At 46.3% G+C, this 23281-nt stretch overlaps 1 protein-coding gene across 2 annotated transcripts in view; it reads left to right on the top strand.

Annotated features, from left to right (window-relative positions):
- The window catches only part of slc30a2 (solute carrier family 30 member 2), a 230675-nt gene extending 208038 nt beyond the window's left edge, over window positions 1-22637 (top strand). For both annotated transcript variants that reach the window (XM_072499007.1, XM_072499006.1), the window contains 4 exons: window positions 2266-2476; window positions 15176-15281; window positions 16339-16473; window positions 17495-22637. In XM_072499007.1, coding sequence (XP_072355108.1) covers window positions 2266-2476; window positions 15176-15281; window positions 16339-16473; window positions 17495-17640 — 598 coding nt within the window. In that variant the 3' untranslated portion in view covers window positions 17641-22637. The remainder of the gene's footprint in view (window positions 1-2265; window positions 2477-15175; window positions 15282-16338; window positions 16474-17494) is intronic.
- Window positions 22638-23281: the final 644 nt, after the last annotated feature.

The raw sequence follows: 23281 nt of genomic DNA, 5'->3' as shown, positions 1-23281 counted from the left end.
AGTCCCATCTATGAACAGGTCCCCCATCCTTTTAATGCCTGCCCTATGCCAGCTTTGAAACCCTCCGTCTATCTTGCCCGGCACAAATCTGTGATTGTTGCGTATCGGGGTCCAAACTGAGGCTCCCTCCACCTCCCTGTGCCTTCTCCACTGAGACCAGATCTTTAATGCCACCGCCACCACTGGACTGGAGGAGTAACGGGCCGGCAAGAACGGCAGAGGCTCCGTTACAAGTGCCCCTAAGCTGGTGCCTTTGCATGAGGCCGCCACTAACCGCTCCCACGTTGACCCTTACCCCAATACTAATTTCCTAATCATTAGCCGCCCAGTAGTAGCTGCAAAAGTTCAGCAGCCCCCCCCCCCCCCCCCCCCCCCCCGGACTGCGCTCCAGATACAGTCTCTTTACTCGCGGGATCTTATTTGCCCATACAAATCCCGAAATGATCTTGTTCACACGCTTAAAGAAGGACTTAGGGATGAAGATGGGAAGGCACTGGAAGACAAACACAAATCTGGGGAGGACCATCATCTTAACGGTCTGCACCCTCCCCGCTAGAAATAGCGGGAGCATGTCCCACCTTTTAAAGTTCCCCTCCATCTGCTCTACCAACTGGGATAAGTTAAGCTTGTGGAGGGCATCCCAGTTCCGAGCCACCTGAATACCTAGGTACCGAAAGCTCTTCTCCACCATCTTAAGCGGCAGCTCTCCCAGTCTCTTCTCCTGCGCTTTAGCTTGGATCACGAACATCTCGCTTTTCTTCTCGTTTAATCTGTACCCCCAAAAATTGCCGAAGTCCCTCAAAATCTGCATGGGGTCAACGCAACATTGTCCTGCACAAGAATAAGCTTGGTACAGTTCAAGGTGGTGCATAGGGCTCACACGATGCGGGCGCTGGTACTTTACAGAGATAGAAGATTTGGGAGCGATGTGGAGGGAGGCCAGAAAATTATGTTCACATGTTTTGCCGTTGTTCGCAATTGGTGGGGTTCTGGGGCTCGATATTCGAAAGGTATCGAAAATTGTGCGGGTGGAGATGTCGCCGGGCCATCTGATGCCGGTATTTGGGATGTCGGAACTGCCAGAGTTGTTAGAGGGGATATAATGGCTTTTGCCACATTGGTCACCTGACGGCAAATCCTACTGGAGTGGAGTTCCGCGGAGCCGCCGAGGGTGTTGGCGTGGCTCGGAGATATGTAGAAATCCTTAAACTGGAGAAGGTGAAATTCGCCCTTCGGGGTTCGGGGGGCGGTGGGTTTCTGGATGAGATGGTGCACGCGTGGTTAGCACTGTGGCTTTACAGCGCCAGGGTCCCAGGTTCAATTCCCTGCTGGGTCACGGTCTGTGTGGAGTCTGCACGTTCTCCCCGTGTCTGTGTGGGTTTCCTCCGGGTGCTCCGGTTTCCTCCCACAGTCCAAAGACATGCAAGTTAGGTAGATTGGCCATGATAAATTGCCCTTAGTGTCCAAAAAGGTTAGGAGGGTTTATTGGATTATGGGATAAGGTGGAAGTGAGGGCTTAAGTGGGTCGGTGCAGACTCGATGGGCCGAATGGCTTCCTTCTGCACTGTATGTTCTATGTTCTTTTGTGTTCGGTTCTTATTTTCTCTTATGTTATGCTTACATTTTCTGTTTGACGTTTATGGATGGGGAAGCGCTCAAAATCCATGACTGTTCCACTTCCATTACAACATCAGCAGGACCTTGCAGCAACGGCCAGAAAGTTGGCCCAGGTTTATTCTTGAGAAAGTAACAGGAGAGTTGAGGAATAAAAGAATGGCCAAAGGCCTGGAAACCAGGAGACAAAATGACTGAAATATTTAGGAACAACACTCTAGTTTAAATTTGATTTTTTTTCCCCCCACCTAATTGACACTATGAAAGGAGTAGAAATGTATGGACTGGAGGATGACACAATGTGTAATATGAGTTTTATTAGCAGAAAAATACAGACAGGTCATAAAAATGTTCAATGATGCTAATTAAACATAAATTATGTAGAAAAGCTTAACTTATTTAGTTTCCAATGTGTCAAACAGATGAACACCACTAGGATAGTTCAAGGTGTCTCAAAATCACAAAATATATCAAGGATAAGGTCATATATATATATTCTAATACAACAGCCTTTAAATTTGACATACTGTTGAAATTATTTGTAGGATGTGAAAGCTACAAGTGCTGAAGTAGCTTAAAATTTAGCCCGCAAAGTCCTTGAAAATAAAAAGAATTTGATAAGATTTGTCACAACAATTTTTTGTGTTGCAGAATGGCTGTCATACTCCATCAATCAAATCCTTCCCACAGCCATGGTCATGCTTTTGGTTACGAGGAGTTGGAAAATAGCACAGCTGATGAATCCTCTTCCCGGCAAAACTACCTGGGCAACACCAGCGTGAGAGCAGCCTTCATACATGTCATTGGAGATTTGTTTCAGAGTATCGGAGTGTTTGTGGCCGCAATTGTCATCTTCTTTAAGGTTCCTGCAGTATTCTAATAACTATATTTATATGGTATACAAGTTTATTTCAGTGACGGTAAATTTAACACTTGCATGACAAAATATCGAACCAATATTGTCAGATGTAGTTTAAGACACTGAAAGATTGAAACTCTTTTGTAATCTCTTCATAATGTATTGCTGAATGCGTTTGCATCTAATGCCTTTATTTTAATAAAGTCAACTATCTATTTATTTTAAATAGGTTAATGCCTCTGCTCAGCTAGCATTCACAGGAATCTGCAGTGATCATGTTAACCACTGCACTAAAAAAGAGCACAGAGGGCTTGCAACTTTCTTTTTAATCCTTTCAATGTTAAATTCCTCTGGAAACTACCATTTATACATCAATATCTTCCCACTGGTGGGAAAACAAGAGCTGTGGAGAAGTCAAAGGTTTTAAGTGCCCATGCATGTAAATCATTAAAAGCCAATGTACAGGTATGAAAATTAATCATAAAGGCTAATGGAATGTTGGACTTCATCTCAAATGAGTTGGAATTTAAAAGTGAGGAAGTGATTCGATTGTACAGAAGCCCATTTTGTTTTGATCGCTGTGCCTTAGGAAGGTTATGCTGGCCTTGTAAGGGGTACAGTGCAGCGTCACGAGGATAATACCAGGACTAAATTATAATGACAGGTTGTTTAATCTTTGCTGGCATTCCCTTGAGTTTAGAAGGTGTATAAATAATTACAGGATTCAATAGAGTAAAGGCATGTCGTATTCATAACTTTAAAAACGTGAAGGCGTAGAATCCCTTTGATGCAGAAGGAGGCCACCCAGCCTATCGAGTCTGCACTGACCATCCCGAAATAGCAGTCCACCCAGGCAACTAATCCCGCAACTAAACCTTTTGGCCACTAAGGGGCAATTTAGCTTGGCCAATCCATGAAACCTGCGCACCTTTAGACCATGGAAGGAAACCAGAGCACCCTGGTCCCTGGCGCTGTGAGGCAGCAGTGCTAACCACTGTGCCACAATGCAGAATCTTCTGGAACAGACGTTTCTTTAAAGATGGGCAACAACATGCTGCAAAGGATGACCCAATGGCCATCTGATTTGATCTGTGGATTCAAAGCTGCCACACTGTCGCAAAAGGGCACATTCCCGTGTCAGCATAGGCTTCATCCGGGTTCTCCGGTTTCCCTTCACTGTCGTCCTTCCAATGATGTGCAGGTTTGGTGGATTTGTCTTGCTAAATTGTCCCTTAGTATCCAAAATGTCAAAGATGTTTGTGAGAGCTGGGCCTAGAGAGGAACCCTATGGCAACACCATCTACTTGGGCTTACATGGTGTTATTAAAATTGAATTTAATCGCTTGAGTTGCTGAGTTCCATAAGTTCAATTAATACAGATTCAGGCAATGGTGGTGTGTCTAAATCACCATGATATAGTGGCATAGTGCAAATGTCTATGTCTTTCTTGAGCGGCAATTGGGAAATAGGCAAGCAATGTTGAACAAGCACATGGACATTTCGAGCGATATGCAAGTCCAGCATGGTTGCCGTAAAGGTGAAGGAACCCTTCACCGTGTATGTGGAAAACCTGCTCTGAACTGATTGTAGAAACCCGCCCAACCACTTGGCCAATTGATCTTGCGAGAATGAAGCCAATCATATGTACAATGGATCCAATTTTGTATCCATTGTACCTGTCAAAGAACAAAGAACAAAGAACAAAGAAAAGTACAGCACAGGAACAGGCCCTTCGGCCCTCCAAGCCTGTGCCAACCATGCTGCCCGTCTAAACTAAAATCTTCTACATTTCCTGGGTCCGTATCCCTCTATTCCCACCCTATTCATGTATTTGTCAAGATGCCCCTTAAATGTCACTATCGTCCCTGCTTCCACCACCTCCTCCGGCAGCGAGTTCCAGGCACCCACTACCCTCTGTGTAAAAAACTTGCCTCGTACATCTCCTCTAAACCTTGCCCCTTGCACCTTAAACCTATGCCCCCTAGTAATTGACCCCTCTTCCCTGGGGAAAAGCCTCTGATTATCCACTCTGTCTATGTCCCTCATAATTTTGTAGACCTCTATCAGGTCGCCCCTCAACCTCCGTCGTTCCAGTGAGAACAAACCGAGTTTATTCAACCGCTCCACATAGTTAATGCCCTCCATACCAGGCAACATCCTGGTAAATCTCTTCTGCACCCTCTCTCAAGCCTCCACATCCTTCTGGTAGTGTGGCGACCAGAATTGAACAGTATACTCCAAGTGTGGCCTAACTAAGGTTCTATACAGCTGCAACATGACTTGCCAATGCTTATACTCAATGCCCCGGCCAATGAAGGCAAGCATGCTGTATGCCTTCTTGACTACCTTCTCCACCTGTGTTGCCCCTTTCAGTGACCTATGGACCTGTACACCTAGATCTCTCTGACTTTCAATACTCTTGAGGGTTCTACCATTCACTGTATATTCCCTACCTGCATTAGACCTTCCAAAATGCATTACCTCACATTTGTCCGGATTAAACTCCTTCTGCAATCTCTCCACCCAAGTCTCCAAACAATCTAAATCCTGTTGTATCCTCTGACAGTCCTCATCACTTTCCGCAATTCCACCAACCTCCAAACTTACTAATCAGACCAGTTACATTTTCCTCCAAATCATTTATATATACTACGAACAGCAAAGGTCCCAGCACTGATCCCTGCGGAACACCACTAGTCGCAGCTCTCCAATCAGAAAAGCACCCTTCCATTGCTACTCTGTGCCTTCTATGACTTAGCCAGTTCTGTATCCATCTTGCCAGCTCACCCCTGATCACGTGTGACTTCACCTTTTGTACTCGTCTGCCATGAGGGACCTTGTCAAAGGCCTTACTGAAGTCCATATAGACAACATCCACTGCCCTACCTGCATCAATCATCTTTGTGACCTCTATCAAGTTAGTGAGACACGACCTCCCCTTCACAAAACCATGCTGCCTCTCGCTAATACGTCCATTTACTTCCAAATGGGAGTAGATCCTGTCTCAAAGAATTCTCTCCAGTAATTTCCCTAACACCGGCCTGTAGTTCCCTGGATTATCCTTGCCACCCTTCTTAAACAAACATTGGCTATTCTCCAGTCCTCCGGGACATCACCTGAAGACAGTGAGGATTCAAAGATTTCTGTTATTAAGCATGTCTTTAAGCATGACCAGACAGCCCTTCTTGAAAGCACGTTACAAGAATGCTTGTGGTGTTATGTAAGCGTAATAAGCTGCCAGCTGGTAAAAATGATAAGATTCGACCTCACAGCTCACTGTATCCACATATATGCCCAAGACACACATAGTGATATCCCTTCACGCCATATCTGATCAATGACTGGTTCTGCACAACATGAATCAGAGTCCACTTTCCAATCAATCTGCACTCTCTTCCTGTACAGTATAAATTGCTGTTCTCTTTACTTTTGGCATTCTTGTGAACTGTCCTGAAGATGAAAACATTCAACAGCATGTCCCTTTTTTTCAGCAATACTCAAGAAACTCTTTCCTTGGGAGAATTGAGTGTGGTCTGATCTTGAAATTGGAGCAAACCATTTAGGGGTAAAATCAGGAAGCACTTTTTTTTTTTAAAAGAAAAGGGGCAGGCTTCCCAGTTAGCCAAATCCAAAATCGGGAAAGGTGATTGGGCGGAGAATTGATTCCGACACCAAAATTGCAGCAGGCGCCGATTTGACGCCAAATCTCAATTATCCAACACCTCGACAGGGGCATCAATGCATTCCGGAAGCAATGTACAGTAGACACCGTTTGCATATCATTAGCGGGGCTGACCCGGTATTCTCCGGGGCCTCCGTAATTCTCTGCCTCTGATGGGCAGAGTTCCTGACGGTGCGATTCACTTGTGCATTTAAAAATCATGACACCGGCGAAGTGGTTGCTGAGGGAGAGAGAGGGGGAACGGAATGTGTCCAATATCGCACAGTTTGCTGACAGTTATGCCGCTGGCCAGGGGCTTCTCCCAGGGCCGGGGGGAGTAGTGGGGGTGGCCAGGCGATGGGCTTTGTGGTCAGGGTGGACCGGCAGGGAACACAATTGCCGCAGCCGGGAAGGCAGCCATGCAGCTGCGTATTCTGCTAACAGCCCACTATGGACTTAGTGCCATGGGTCATATAGGTGACCCCCCAGGGCGCCCCCGGGAGTCCTCTGGCCATAGCTGACCCATCAGCGGAATGAGCTCCAGCCCAAACAGTGCTATCTTATTGGCTGGGATGAGTGTGTGTGGGGATTGTAATGTGTACGTATGGCTGCAGCTTGTCAGCCTCCCGAGTGTTAATCACAGACGCAACGAATCCCGCACCGTTTTTCACTGGAATCGATTGTGCTCCATGCGGCACCGGTGCTGCCCCTCCACTGTAGGTGAATCGGTCCCGGTGCAGCACCGGTGCTGCCCCTCCACTGTAGGTGAATCGGTCCCGGTGCAGCACCGGTGCGAGTCCCTCCACTGTAGGTGAATCGGTCCCGGTGCAGCACCGGTGCTGCCCCTCCACTGTAGGTGAATCGGTCCCGGTGCAGCACCGGTGCTGCCCCTCCACTGTAGGTGAATCGGTCCCGGTGCAGCACCGGTGCTGCCCCTCCACTGTAGGTGAATCGGTCCAGGTGCAGCACCGGTGCTGCCCCTCCACTGTAGGTGAATCGGTCCAGATGCAGCACCGGTGCTGCCCCTCCACTGTAGGTGAATCGGTCCAGATGCAGCACCGGTGCTGCCCCTCCAGTGTAGGTGAATCGGTCCAGGTGCAGCACCGGTGCTGCCCCTCCACTGTAGGTGAATCGGTCCAGGTGCAGCACCGGTACTGCCCCTCCACTGTAGGTGAATCGGTCCCGGTGCAACACCGGTACTGCCCCTCCACTGTAGGTGAATCGGTCCCGGTGCAACACCGGTTTTTCTGTCATAAAAGTCCATGGATTCTGCGTTGGCATCAACACTTAGTCTCAGAAACGTAGAATCCTGCCCAAGGTGTTGAATACCTTGGGCGGGATTCTCCGCTTGCCGACACCGAAAACACGAAACATGATTGGGCGGAGAATAGCCTCCGACCCCAAAACCGGGGTAGGCGCCGGTTTGACGGCAAATCGGGATGCTCCGGCATCTCAAAACTGCCGTAAATGCGACATTCGCCGGGCAGGGTGAAAGTACAGCAGGCATACCATTAGCGGGCCTGACACCCTATGCTCCAGCCTCCTAGATTCAGCGCCTCCGATGGGCCGAGTTCCCAACGGCGTGGTCACTTGTGGGTTTAAAAATTGTGAACAGCACGACATTGCGGCACGTTAGCACAGTGGTTAGCACTGTTGCTTCACAGCTCCAGGATCCCAAGTTCGATTCCCACTTGAGTCACTGTCTGTGAAAAGTCTGCACGTTCTCCCCCTGCGTGGGTTTCCTCCGGGTGCTCCGGTTTCCTCCCACAGTCCAGAAATGTGCAGGTTAGGTGGATTGGCCATGCTAAATTGCCTTTTGTGTCCAAAAAAGGTTAGGTGGGGTTACGGGGATAGGGTGGAGGCGTGAGGTTAGGGTGGAGGCTTGGGGTTAGGGTGGAGGTGTAGGGTTAGGGTGGCGGTATGGGGTTAGAGTGGAAGTGTGGGGTTAAGGTGGAGGCATGGGCTTAGGTAGGGTTCCAATGGCCGGTGCAGAGACCCGATGGGCTGAATGGCCTCCTTCTGCACTGTAAATTCTATGATTCCATAACCTGGCAGCCTGGTGGCTGAGCGAGAGAGAGAGGAGGTAGGAAATGGCGTGGAGTTACTGCAGACTGTTGGCCCAGACACCGGCCGTGCTGCCGGGGGGGGCTGAGCTGCCGGAGGGCCTCCCCACAGAACTGGGGCTATGCCTAGGCACCGTCCGCCATTACGGTGGCCATAGTGCTGCGCACACACTGGCCACCCATCCCTGCCCCTGGTTCTACACAAAGGCACCGGCCGTATGGGTGCGCCCAACCCCGTAACCCCCCCGCCCCCGCCCCCCCCCCCCCAGCTACAGCGCACAGCCCCCCCCTCTCCCCCCCCCAGCTACAGCGCACCAACCCCCCCCCAGCTACAGCGCACCGCCCCCCCCTCTCTCCCCCCCCAGCTACAGCGCACCCCCCCTCCTCTACCCCCCCCCCAGCTACAGCGCACCGCCCCCCTCTCTCCCCCCCCCCAGCTACAGCGCACCGCCCCCCCCTCCCCCCCCCCCCCCAGCTACAGCGCACCCCCCCCTCCTCTAGCCCCCCCCCTCCCCCCCCCCCCCCCCCCCCGGCCCAGAACTGTCCAACTGGTAGCCACCCACCAGGGGACCAACCAGGGCCACGCCCAAAGCAGCACCCAGTGCGGGCAGTGCCAGGCAATGGTACCCCTGGCAACAGGGACAGGCGTCAGGACCGGGGTCACCGACGGGGCCGGATACTGACAGGGTAGGGTGTGGTGTTGGAGGGGGGGGGGCGGATGTGTGGACATGCGTGGCCGCAGTGCCAACTGGGCCACGGTGTAGCCCATGGGACCTGGCTGGGCATGTGAGTATACGCGATGCTAACATGTTGGTCTTCCACCCCTGCAGACAAAGGCATTCGGACATCAACCTGTAATGCTGGCCGCTGTGGTGATGGCCGCAGCCCTGCGAGATGCCCTTCGGCCCCTTGGAGAGGAAGGGGAAGCTGCAGCAGCGGAGCGGGCAGCAGAGGGGCAGGTGGCAACGGCACAGGCTGAGGCTGAGGAGGAGGAGGTGCCATGGAGGAGCAGTCATTCCAAGACCTGCTAGACCGGGCATGCCGTCGGAGACTGCGGATGAGCAGAGGGACTGTGCAATACATCTGCCAGATGATGGCACACCTGGCATTGCAGGGTTATGGGGGAGGTCACACGCTCCCGGTGACCGTCAAGGTGACGGTCGCCCTCAACCTTTACTCGACGGGGGTCCTTCCAGTCGCCGAGTGGGGACCTGTCTGAGATCTCACAGACCTCGGTGCACAGGTGCATCCGCGCCATCACGAACGCTCTATATGCCCAGGCGGAGCGGTACATCCAGTTCCATGTGGACCGAGCCCGGATGCCCGGGCAACTGGGTTTGTTGCCATCACCAGGATGCCCTGGGTCCATGGGGCGATGATGGCATTCATGTTGTCCTACAGGCACCGGTGGATAACAGACCGATCTACACCAACCAAAAGAGGTTTCAGTCGATGAATATCCAGCTGGTCTGTGATCACCAGCTGCACATCATGCACGTATGCATCCGATACCCGGGCAGTGGACATGATTCCTTTATTTCCCCCTGGGATGTACTCCCCTCGCTAACTCATGGACAGGCTGTTACAGTAGTGTGAGAACAGCATGAAGGGATGGAAAATTCAGGAATTTATGCAGTGAATGTTTTACTTAAAACTAATCATTCTGAAATATGAACAGTAAAATTTGGAGGTCTATGGGCGAGAATATATCCTTCACTCTCAGAATGATTTCCTTATAGAAAATACGTTTTAATAAATCGATAATTCCCTCTCACATGGAGTGTTGCTCATCTCTGAAACAAAGCGAAGACAACACTGGTCTCCCAGCAACATGTTTCTCAGCAGCGGGAGACGGCCCGCCATTGATTGGCAGCAGGGTCTTCTTGCCCCACTGCTGTCAATAGGATTTCCCATTGAATCCACCCCATTGAATCCGGTGCGCTGTCGGCAGGACTGGAAAATGCTGCTGGCGTGAACAGTCGGAGGACCTCGCCCGGTGTCTCACAGGCTAGAGCATATTTTGCAGATAGCGTATGAATAGGTAAATTGCCATTTTTAAATCATAACCAATATTTAAACCAGCAATTTTATGCAGCTGTGCCAGCCTGACTCATTGGGTACTCATAGGGCGGCACGGTTAGCACACTTGCCTCACAGTTCCAGGGTCCCAGGTTCGATTCCCGGCTTGGGTCACTGTCTGTGTGGAGTCTGCACATCCTCCCCGTGTGTGTGCGTGGGTTTCCTCCGGGTGCTCCGGTTTCCTCCCACAGTCCAAAGATGTGCAGGTTAGGTGGCTTGGCTATGCTAAATTGCCCTTAGTGTCCAAAAAAAGGTTGCCATGATGTGGAGATTCCGGCGTTGGACTGGGGTGAACACAGTAAGAAGTCTTACAATGAGGTTAAAGTCCCACAGGTTTGTTTCAAATCACTAGCTTTCGGAGCACTGCTCCTTCCTCAGGTGAATGAAGGAGCAGTGCTCCGAAAGCTAGTGATTTGAAACAAACCAGTTGGACTGTAACCTGGTGTTGTAAGACCTCTTACCAAAAAAAGGTTGGGTGGGGTTACTTTCAAATGAGAATGAGAACTTAAACCCAAAACTTGCCTACATCTCCAATAGATGTTAAAGGTCCCATTGCACCAACCTAAAGAGGACAGGGTGTTTTCCAAAAGCCACTCCCCCTAAAAATTAAAAGGTAAACCCAGATGAGGAAGACCCTTCCATCAACAGGGAAAATCTGATTGTGCGTGTGTGCGTGAGTGTGTGTGTGGGGAAGGGAGGGGGAGAGAAAGAGAACGGGACTGAGGACCCTGAAACTTGAATGAGAAATCAAGAAGGAAGGGCTCAAAATTTTTGAATCATTATCACGGGAAAGAAACTTTAGTCAGTGATGGAAGTAGGTTTGCCCAACTGGGGACTGGATTGAACTGCCAATTTGTCTGATTTAGCAGGGTAGGGACTGAACAGATAACTGACAAATGCCCACATACCTAGCCCAAAGGTTAAGCCAGGAACTGCACAGATTTATAGAACATAGAACATTACAGCGCAGTACAGGCCCTTCGGCCCTCGATGTTGCGCCGACCTGTGAAACCACTCTAAAGCCCATCTACACTATTCCCTTATCGTCCATATGTCTATCCAATTCCCTTGTCATCCATATGTCTATCCGATGACCATTTGAATGCCCTTAATGTTGGCAAGTCCACGACTGTTACAGGCAGGGCATTCCACGCCCTTACTACTCTCTGAGTAAAGAACCTACCTCTGACATCTGTCCTATATCTATCTCCCCTCAATTTAAAGCTATATCTCCTCGTGCTAGACATCACCATCCGAGGAAAAGGTTCTCACTGTCCACCGTATCTAATCCTCTGATCATCTTGTATGCCTCAATTAAGTCACCTCTTAACCTTCTCTCTAACGAAAACAGCCTCAAGTCCCTCAACCTTCCCTCATAAGATCTTCCCTCCATACCAGGCAACATTCTGGTAAATCTCCTCTGCACCCTTTCCAATGCTTCCACATCCTTCCTATGATGCGGCGACCAGAATTGCACGCAATACTCCAAATGCGGCCGCACCAGAGTTTTGTACAGCTGCAACATGACCTCATGGCTCCGAAACCCAATCCCTCTACCAATAAAAGCTAACACACCGTATGCCTTTTTAACAACCCTCTCAACCTGGGTGGCAACTTTCAGGGATCTATGTACATGGACACCGAGATCTCTCTGCTCATCCACACTACCAAGAATCTTACCATTAGCCCATAACTCTGTCTTCCTGTTATTCCTTCCAAAATGAATCACCTCCCACTTTTCTGTGCAACCTCTCAGCCCAGCTCTGCAGCTTATCTATGTCCCTCTGTAACTTGTAACATCCTTCCGCACTGTCCACAACTCCACCCACTTTAGTGTCATCTGCAAATTTACTCACCCATCCTTCTACTCCCTCCTCCAGGTCATTTATAAAATGACAAACAGCAGTGGCCCCAAAACAGATCCTTGTGGTACACCACTAGTAACTGGACTCCAGTCTGAACATTTCCCATCAATCACCACCCTTTGTCTTCTTCAAGCTAGCCAATTTCGGATCCAAACTGCTAAATAACCCTGAATCCCATGCCTCCGTATTTTCTGCAATAACCTACCATGGGGAACCTTATCAAATGCTTTACTGAAATCCATATACACCACACCAACTCCTTTACCCTCATCCACCTGTTTGGTCACCTTCTCAAAGAACTCAATAAGGTTTGTGAGGCATGACCTACCCTTCACAAAACCGTGTTGACTATCTCTAATCAAATTATTTCTTTCCAGATGATTATACATCCTATCTTTTATAAACATTTCCAAGACTTTGCCCACAACAGAAGTAAGGCTCACTGGTCTATAGTTACCGGGGTTGTCTCTACTCCCCTTCTTGAACAAGGGGACAACATTTGCTATCCTCCAGTCTTCTGGCACTATTCCTGTAGACAAAGATGACTTAAAGATCACTGCCAAAGGCTCAGCAATCTCCGCCCTAGCTTCCCAGAGAATCCTAGGATAAATCCCATCCGGCCCAGGGGACTTATCTATTTTCACACTTTCCAGAATTGCTAACACCTCCTCCTTATGAACCTCAAGCCCTTCTAGTCTAGTAGCCTGTATCTCAGTATTCTCCTCGACAACATTGTCTTTTTCCTGTGGAATACTGACGAAAAATATTCATTTAGCACCTCTCCTATCTCCTCGGACTCCACGCACAACTTCCCACTACTGTCCTTGACTGGCCCTACTCTTACCCTAGTCATTCTTTTGTTCCTGACATATCTGTAGAAAGCTTTAGGGCTTTCCTTGATCCTACCTGCCAAAGACTTCTCATGTCCCCTCCTGGCTCTTCTTAGCTCTCTCTTTAGGTCCTTCCTAGCTAACATGTAAATCTCAAGCGCCCTAACTGAACCTTCACGTCTTATCTTTACATAAGCCTCCTTCTTCCTCTTGACAAGTGTTTCAACTGCTTTAGTAAACCACGGTTCCCTCAATCGACCACTTCTTCCCTGCCTGACAGGTTCATACTTATCAAGGGCACGCAGTAGCTGTTCCATGAACAAGCTCCACATTTCCATTGTGCCCATCCCCTGCAGTTTTCCTCTCCATCCAATGCATCATAATTGCCTTTCCCCCAGATATAACTCTTGCCCTGCAGTATATACCTATCCCTTTCCATCACTAAATTAAACATAATCGAATTGTGGTCACTATCACCAAAGTGCCCACGTACCTCCAAATCTAACACTTGTCCTGGTTCATTACCCAGTACCATATCCAATATGGCCTTGCCTCTCGTTGGCCTATCTACATACTGCGTCAGGAAACCTCCTGCACACATTGGACAAAATCGGACCCATCTAAAGTATTCGAACTATAGCATTTCTAGTCAATATTTGGAAAGTTAAAGTCCCCCATAACAACTACCCTGTTGGGGTATGGACTGAAACACAAGGCTAAAGAACAGTGAGAGAGTTTCCTGTGATCAAAATTGAGGTGGTCCTCCATAGTCACATGAGCTGACCTCCAACCAATTGACGCAGTAGTATTGGCTTTGTGTATCACTGGCTTCATTCTTCACTAAAAGCAGTAATGGAGATTAGTGTAAATTATAAGGCTTGTAGATACGAGGATAGGCTATCTAGACATCTGGGGCTCGATTCTCCAATTTTAAGGCTATGTCCCCACGCTGGTGTGGGAACGGTGGCATTTTACGACAGAAAAAATGGTGCAAAACGGCTACCAATCCTCCGTTTGGCTAGGGGCTAGAATCAAGGCAGTGTAAAGCACCCGACTCTAGCTGCCGATGCAGCCCGGAGAATTGCCAGGTCCGTGGCCGCACATGTGCACGGCGGTGGCCTGCAACGGCCGCGCCGTGCAACATGGCACTGGCTGCTCCTGGATACGGCCTGCAAAATAATGTCCCCCCCCTTTGTCTGGCTCTCGCGCGCTGGATCATCCTCCCACAGTGCCCCCAGCCCCTGGCAAAGTCCCCCCTGTACGCGGATCGGCCACGCCCCCAACTGTGGCGGCGCTGGACTGAGTCCGCAGCCACCATGCCGAGTTCCCGACGGATGAGACCATGAGAGACCCACACCGCTGGGAACTCGACCAGTCGGGGGCAGAGCATCGGTGGGCCGTCAGTACGCTGTGTTGGAGGGAGCGGAGCATCGCAAAGTGGCGCTGCCCCCGATTTGGTCGTAAACTTCGATTCTCCGGCCAATCGCCAAACTCGATTTTGCCGTTGGCGTCGGAGAATCCCGCCCCTGGAGTATCTTTACTATTGATAAGAAATGGTGAGTTCATTATTTCATTCACATCTTCTGAAAAGTAACAGAAGCATTTGTGATCCGACATGCAGGGCCGTATGTAGGAATACAGTCAGAATCAATAATGATGAATTGCTACTGAGCTGTAAAAAAATTTACATATCCAATTCAGCCAATGGCTCAGTAAATGTATTCAGTGACCTGCTGAACCAAACTACAAGATCAGGGACGTCTTTAATTTGATCCCCGAGTTATCAGACCTCTGTTGGGTTAGGAAGAGGGAAATCAGGCAGGAGTCTCATTCTTGATCACTATTTAGTGACCTCTGTTGAAGTGACTTGAATAGAGGGCATGTGCCAACAGGTTTCGCCTGAACTGTGATGCCCTCTGTGGTCAATTGGTCTTCCAACATTCATTGGCAAGGGGCATGCATGAGAATAATGAACACAAGGCTTAGGCTGTCCAAAGGAATCTATTGCCCGTACACCTGTGGTGCAATAAGAAGGCAATGCCTTCAGGAGAGATGGGGAGAAAACTGACCTTATAATCCATTTTATAACTTTAAATAAACTGAATAAAAGCTTACGGGTCTGTAGTTGTCTTTGTGTATAGAGTCATCCTTTTTGAATATAAGCACGCTAATTGACCTATTTATTGTTTGTTTTTCAATTACAGCCTGCTTATAAAATCGCCGATCCTATCTGTACCTTCTTTTTCTCCATTTTTGTCCTGGGTTCCACCATTACTATTTTAAAGGATGTCTTCCGTGTACTCATGGAAGGTAGGACATATTTCATCGCAATTTCTTTAGAGAAATACAATCTATATATTGGCACTTTCCCCTCTCACCCCAACCAGATCATCAATGAAAATGAAGGAGTATATGTGCTAACAATGTTTACTGCCAAACAAAGACTTGCATTTATGTAGCACTTTTCAAGACCACCCATGTCTCAAAGTGCTTTACAGTCGAAGAAATACTTTTCAAAATGTAATAATTGTTGTAATGTAGGACATTAAAAAGAAAAATTGTATGCACTTCAACAAGCTACAGATCTATAAAATATTATACAAACTCATAGGATCAAGATGCCAGATAGATGAGCAAACAACTTTGTCGAGCATACAGATTTATAGCAAAAAAATAAATCTAATAAATACATCAGGTAATTGTATTATTTCTTAAATTAAAAGTACAAAATGTTGGAAATGCACAACATCTACATTTAACGACAGTTCGGACAATGAACAGCGATAGTGTGTGGGTGCTAGAGGTGCGAACGCTGTGCTAATGCATATATGGAGATGACCATAAACACATATATATTCCTTGTCTGCTGACTGGAACAAGGTAGCCTGTTTTCTTATCCTTTAAGAGAATGGTGTTGAGTGATTTATGCTGGATTGTGCTAGATTATCCCCAAGTATCCGGGTCGGTATGGTCACAGTGCTGTGTTGAGAGAATGTGTTGCTGCCACTCCCTAAGGTAATCCCATTAAATAAACATACCCAAACAGGTATGAAACGCTGACACTTATTGAGGTAAGGTAATGTCAGTGAATATTCATGCTACATCTGTACAATATGCAAATACTGGTCAAAGGATCTGATAAACTAACAACTGTTACAGTGATCTTGTTATTCGGTTCAACTGAGCAAGCAGCTGTTGTCGGAAATGTCATACACTTTGCTATGATTTACAAGACAAGGACATTTAGGAATTCAATTCCTCAAGAAGAAAATTACCATTGGAAATATCTTTGCATCATTTCCTATTTTGAACAAATCTTGTTTTTTAAAATAAACAAATAAAACAAATCCTACTTCCCCTGCTTTAGGTACCCCAAAAGGAATGGACTTTAATTCAGTGAAGGAAGTTCTTCTTTCTATTAAAGGAGTGAAAGCCATGCATAGTCTCCAGCTCTGGGCTTTGACATTAAACCAGCCTGTGCTTTCTGTTCACATTGCCATAGGTGGGTAACGTTATAATCACAATTTGCTACAACCATTGAATTACATCTTTCTATTTAGAAATGAAATAGTTGTCAGTGTGTGACCGTTCAAGTGGTTAATGTCGCATTGAAGATAGATGGAGAAGTTAGGACTGTTTTCCTTAGAGAAAAGAAGACTGGGAGGAAATTTCATAGAATTATTCAAAATCATGAGAGGTCTGGACATAGGGAGAAACTGTTGCCACTTGTGAAAGGAACGAAAACGAGAGGGCACCGATTTAAAGTAACTGATAAAAGGAACAAAAGTGATGTGAGAGTATGGTGGAGGCAGGTTCAATTGAAGCATCCCAAAAGGAATTGGACTGTTATCTGGAAAGGAAGAACATGCAGGGTTACGGGGAGAAGACAGGGAAATGGGAGAAGGTGGGGAAAGGGGAGCTGCTCATTTGGAGAGCTGGTGCAGGAATGGTGGGCCAAATGACTTTCCCCTGTCTGCAACAATTCTATGATTCTGCGGTCATTACAGCTGGGAATTAGTTATGTTACTTGTTTTTTTCTGTCAACACTTTAATTGCTTGGATGTGAATTCCAGGTTCAGATCAGCAGAGATGGAGGGTGTGTCGATATGTGCTAATGCAATCTTAATGGAGTTGTGCTAGACAGTGAATGCCAGCCTCTGGGGATTCGGTGTAAGCAGTGCTCTAATTGAAGATTTCTCTCCATGGATGGGAGAGTTTTAAAAAAAATTAATAAAGACCAAAAGGGAGAGATTTGTTTTCGCAACAACAGTACTATTGATACAGCAATCATTTTAAGCAGATTAATATCACTTAGCAATTCTTTAGCTGAATGTGTGTAATGTCTGTCTTAAAAGAACAAAACTAATTTACCTTATAAACCACTGAAGATGAAATAACTATTTTTGTGGATCATCTCTTTGAAATAGATTGAGGTGGTGGAGATTGGATAGGCAACCAGAGAAATTTGCAGCTTGAAACAATCATTCATTGTCTTTCTGATAATTCTACTTTTGCCATTACAGAGGAAAATGCAGATGCTCAAATTGTGTTGAAGGAAGCCACAGAGATCCTTCGAAGCAAGTTTACCTTCCATACCACAACAATTCAAGTGGAAACATTCTCAGAGGAAATGTTAGACTGCAGCCAGTGTCAAGACCCAAAAGACTAAGATCTCTTTCAAATTTAAGATCCCAGGAGGTGCCATTTGCTGTTGTGTTGTACACGTGTCTCTGTATTTCGCAGGATTTTCGAAAGCCTAATCCAGCCTACCCTTTACAGGGTGCCGGAATAAACACTTTTAGACTTGATTTCCCTCAGTAAAGCAAAAATTAATAAGAAAAAGATAGGAAGGAGAGATCAAATTTTTCCAGTGATTGAATCCCTGCTTTGCAGTTAGCCTGATGAATGGGGCTTTTGATATTTCTGGGGTGAGGAGGGTCCTCAAATGTGAGATGAGTGCAGGTTTAACAACTCTTTGTAAGTAATATTACTTTAATAATTCGGCACAACTTATGGAAGCATACATCAGAATCTAAAAATTTGATGTGTTTATTGTATTTAGGTAGCCAAAGAAAGAGGCAGGACTTTTCGGAGGACTTCTGAACTCCGCCATTGGGCTGAAATAGGAGTCGGTAGCCCTCACTATCTAGGCAAAAGTCAATCAACTGGGATTTTCCCTGGATCAGCCAACTAATTGCGAGAGGGAAAGCTTGCCATCCAATTAAAGACAGAGGATGGGCTGTCAAATCTGGAGACAATCAGAGGTTTTCCAGCATGTAAACAGTAGCAGAGTGCCATGGTAGGTAAGTGAGGGAGAAGGACCCTTCATTTCTAACTTTTTCAAAGTTAAAATTTTATCCACCTGATAATCATTGGGGGTGAGGTGCAAAACATCTGCACAGAGCAGCCTGCAGCTGCTGCTGGAACCAGCCAGGCAGGGAGAGCCTCTAAACCTTCCTGGGACTCCAGCCTCCCAGTTCGCTGCCAGGAAGCTGTCACCAGGCAGCCCTGCAGCCTGGGGAACCTGGATGCAAACTAGAAAATCCCAGTCAGTTTCCTTCGGGAGAATGTAATTGGCCTTTAATTAGATGAGACCTGTTACTTGCAGATGGGTAGCCCTGCCGTCCAACCCTAGGGAAAAAGACCAGGGGCGCAAGGGAGAAATGGAACCATGGATCTAGCATGCTGGCCAGAGGTGATATATTTAGTTCCTACCTACCTCTTTTCCCTTCCTGGGTAGGAGCTAAAATTCCTCCACAAAGAGTCCAGTTTAGCTCATTATTTGGCATGATATACTTGGTTTCAGTCAATTTCTTTTGAGCATGACATTTGGAGTATCCAATTTTATAATCAGGATCTTATTAGGCTTGTTCAGGATAAAAATATTCTTTGTAAACTATTTACAGAGTACAGTATTAATGTTGATAATCCAAATGAAGTTACATTGGGGTACAAGTTAACTCCTGCAACTAGGCCATACAAAGTGGGCACAAGGAATGATCAAAGTTAGGTCTTGAGTAATCAGGGTGATCTGCCTTCAGAGGTAACATATCTCCAACCCCCTCCTCACACCACTACCACCACACGTCAAAGGATAGTGTTTACACAGCCTGCCTTGCTGGCAGCCCCTCTCACAAAAATGAGGTGGACGAGGAAAGGAAGATGAGGGACCTTAATTAGATATAGTCATGCATTTTACACAGTGTTCTAGTTTCAAACCCTTTGCAACTGAGGGCTCAGAGTGAAGCTCTGAAATTAACACTGTAGTTTTAAAAGGGGATGTCTTAATGGATCAAGAGCATTGGATAGGATCATGGAGCTACCCCAAATGTGCTTTGTGCCAAAGACCCCAAAATACGGATTCGCTGATAAGTACAAACTGAATGGTTAACAGCAAACTGAATGATTTGTTGGGAACGTCCCAGGGGTGGAGAAAGAAAGTAAGAGTTTTCTCTTGAACAGAGCAGTTAGAGGAAATCATTTAGCATGCATGGCCTAACGTCACAGGGTAAATGCAACAACCGTTGCAAACCATTGTCATGTGTCATGCGATCAAGCCTCGGGGGCGGACATTATTGGCATTCTATTCACTTCACGTGAAAGTTATTTTCTTAAGCAGCTACCTTTTATTGACGGTCACTTCTCAGGCCACATCCAAGGCAGGAAAGCTTGTGTGGTCAGGGCATGTTGCCACCACTGCTCGGGACAGCTCAATTTCAGAAATGACTCCAACATCTGTTTTAGAGAAGCCTGAAAAATCAGGCAACCCAATATGAGGTCAGTTGCGTTTCAGATGTCTTCAGGATGCAGAATGTAGCCTTGTAAAATTAGGCCCTTAAGCCCCATCTATCACCCAAATATCAGGTGCAACGAGGTCCAATTTTTACCCCACTGAACCAAATAGAAAATGGAAAGACACAAACCTGAAGGGGGACCTTCACAGCGCTTGGATAACAGGACTGGTTTCCTTCCTGCAGATCTCTGCTTCACTAGAAGTAGCTCAGAGATTACATATGACATGTATTAGCAGGCTGCCCAACAAACAGGGCTATTGGTTTATACAATCTGTAACTAGATCCACCAGATAGGGAGTAGTAGAGCAGACATCAGATTGCCCCAATCACCACTACTATTAAACTCTGAATCTACCTCAGTTTATTAAAGACCTCATTTCCAAAACTAAAGGATTCCAGAATCTTTATTGATGTTGTCCAAAGCTCCAGGTCACACTAATCACTTGTGGCATCGTAGGTGTTATCAGTGGTCACAGACTAGTGTTTTAAAATTCAAAATCTCTAAAGGAGGTCGAGGTAGTTAAACTGGCAGAGTTGTAAACCATTCAATTTTTGAGCTGGATTATTAGAAGGTTGAATGACTTCAGATCTATTGCTAATCAAGTGCAAACGAGGTTGTAGATTACTGTGCCAAATCACGTTTACATTTCACAGCACCAGGAGTTGAGAGACTATAAGAGTAGCTTCTATTTGAAACACTAGAAATAAATTGGTCATTATATTTCCTTTATCGTCTAACCAATTTACACTCTGATGTTTGAAAATTTTCCTGAAGGCAGTTATTTTGTTGGGGTATGATGGTGACACTAACGTTCTTGTAACGTCTCCAAGTGTACTTTTATGTGTAATCCTGAAATGAACGTCAGTTCAATTTATGATCAAGCTTCTTTCTATTCTCAACCACTATCCACAAACTGATCAGGAGCAAAAATCTTGACTCGGCATTTCCTTTCTTTTCCCCACTCCGGATATTGAACTCAGCATTATAAATTTCATCCTTGCTGACTCAGCATGGACCAGGGATGAAAACAGGAGCCAGCACACATACTTGGCAAAACTGGATACCATGGACCTCAAAACAGTTTAAGCCAAACCCAATTTAACAATCCATAATTTCAATTAAAATAAAATATTAACCCAGGTTTTGTTCACAATTACCAGCAGCTGCTTTATAGATAGAATGTGTGGATTTGATCTGCACTCTATTGTAATATTTTTCACAACCTGTATATTAAGCCTTTTTTATTGAAAGGAGGCTTACTATGTCCTAGTTAATACATCAAATACGACATAGGACCACCAAGTAATCTGCGATGAGGAAAAAGTGCACTGTCAACTGTATCATTTAATCACAAAGCACAGAATTAATTGGATTACTTATCGGCTTTCCGGAAGGTGTTCTACTTGTGCATCTTTTCTCAGTTTATCAAATGAGATTTATCACAGTACTGCAAGAGATAGCATCTCGATTTAAAAAAAGGCGTTGAAACAGCCATCCATACTATGCTTTGTAACAAACTCCATAAAATTGACTTCTCAAGTAATGGTGCAAAATAGCTTCAATCTTATCTGTGCAGACAGAGTTGTTGGCAACGGATCACTGGATAACACAAATGTGATTGACGCTGGTGCTCCTCAGGGAATTAAGTCCTTGACTGTTCCCTTGTTACATTAATGACCTGCCAAAAGTCTGCACTCCTTTCAAAGTCTATTTATATACAGATAACACTGTTTAATCCCTAACTCACAAAAGACAGGACTAAACATTTCTCAGTGATTGAACGTGAACCAAACTGACATTGAATATAGAGAAACAAAATAATCTCTGACAAATTTCCTCCAATCATCGTCTTGCCAAGGCTTCCCAGGGCTGCACGGTAGCACAGTGGTTAGCACAGTTGCTTCACAGCTCCAGGGTCCCAGGTTCGATTCCCGGTTTGGGTCACTGTCTGTGTGGGTTCTGCGCGTTATCCCCGTGTCTGCATGGGTTTCCTCCGGGTTCCTCCCACAGTCCAAAGATGTGCAGGTTAGGTGGATTGCCTATGCTAAATTGCCCTTTGTATCCAAAAACGTTAGTTGGGGTTACGGGGATAGGGTGGAGGCGTGGGATTAGGTAGGGTTCTCTTTCCAAGGGCCGGTGCAGACTCGATGGCCCAAATGGCCTCCTTCTGCACTGTAAATTCTATGATTCTATGTGGCTGATTGTTCTGTGGTATTTTGTTGGGAATAGAACAAAGTATTTATGGGCCCACTTTGAAAATGGGGTGTATTTTCAGAAATCTGAAATCTAAGAGTGCAGTCGGTCTGGCACTTCTGATGATTCCAATTTGCAGCAATGCTTGACTGTTTAATTCTTAAATAATTTCCTAATCCAGGCCGCAATGGCTCGAGACCCCTCAGGGGTGTCATGACATTAGTTGAACTCAGTAACAAAATATGTAGTCACATTTTCATGTGTCTATGATTTTGACTCTAGGTATAACGGTATAACGGGCAGCACGGTAGCATTGTGGATAGCACAATTGCTTCAGGATCCCAGGTTCGATTCCGGCTTGGGTCACTATCTGTGCGGAGTCTGTACATCCTCCCCGTGTTTGTGTGGGTTTCCTCCGGGTGCTCCGGTTTCCTCCCACAGTCCAAAGATGTGTAGGTTAGATGGATTGGCCATGATAAATTGCCCTTAGTGTCCAAAATTGCCCTTAGTGTTGGGTGGGGTTGCTGGGTTATGGGGATAGGGTGGAGGTGTTGACCTTGGATAGGGTATGCTTTCCAAGAGCCGGTGCAGTCTCGATGGGCCGAATGGCCTCCTTCTGCACTGTAAATTCTATGATAACGGCAATTGGGATTACTTTAGTAATGGAGATATAGGGGAGGGGGGGGAGGGGGGGGGGGGGGGGGAACTTTATTATGAACAAGGCTCCCTCATTATTCAAACTACTGAAGTGCCAAAATGTAAAAGTGCCTTAAGGGTAGCCACAATGGAACTCCATGGGTCTCAGAGTGATTGCAGCAACGACATTGATATATTCATAGAGTTTTATGCAGTTCAGTTCTTAATAAGACCTGGGAAACTTCTGACTTGAATAGATTACATCTGAAACTTCAGATGTGTTGCAAAATAACATTTTTGAATCCCACTCTCCAAATGAATCCTCGTAATAATGCATGTACTGCTGTGCCTTTGCCTACCTGTGGATTTTCCATATACCTCCTTGGGAAGGAACCCATTGTGTAAAAAAAATGTGTGCTCAATAAACTACCCTGTAAAAAGATTGAAAGGAATGTAGAACAGAGTATGAGGAGAATAATAGTGATTGAAGATGAATGTTAAATACCTTTACATCTCCAATGCACATCTATTACTCAAACAGAAATTAGATCGAATATACATTGTTCAGACAGACTTTTTCCTAACTAAAGGAAACAGTGTGAAAGAGTGGGCAGGGTTTTTAAAAAGTGCAGAATTTCAAATAAATATATACTGCCTCTCTATGAGAAACTATATAAAAAAAGGAT

Source organism: Scyliorhinus torazame, chromosome 4 (assembly GCF_047496885.1).
Source record: "Scyliorhinus torazame isolate Kashiwa2021f chromosome 4, sScyTor2.1, whole genome shotgun sequence".
In the NCBI taxonomy this organism is placed as follows: domain Eukaryota; kingdom Metazoa; phylum Chordata; class Chondrichthyes; order Carcharhiniformes; family Scyliorhinidae; genus Scyliorhinus; species Scyliorhinus torazame.
Note: the sequence above shows the minus strand (reverse complement) of the source record. Positions and strands in the feature narration are given on the sequence as shown.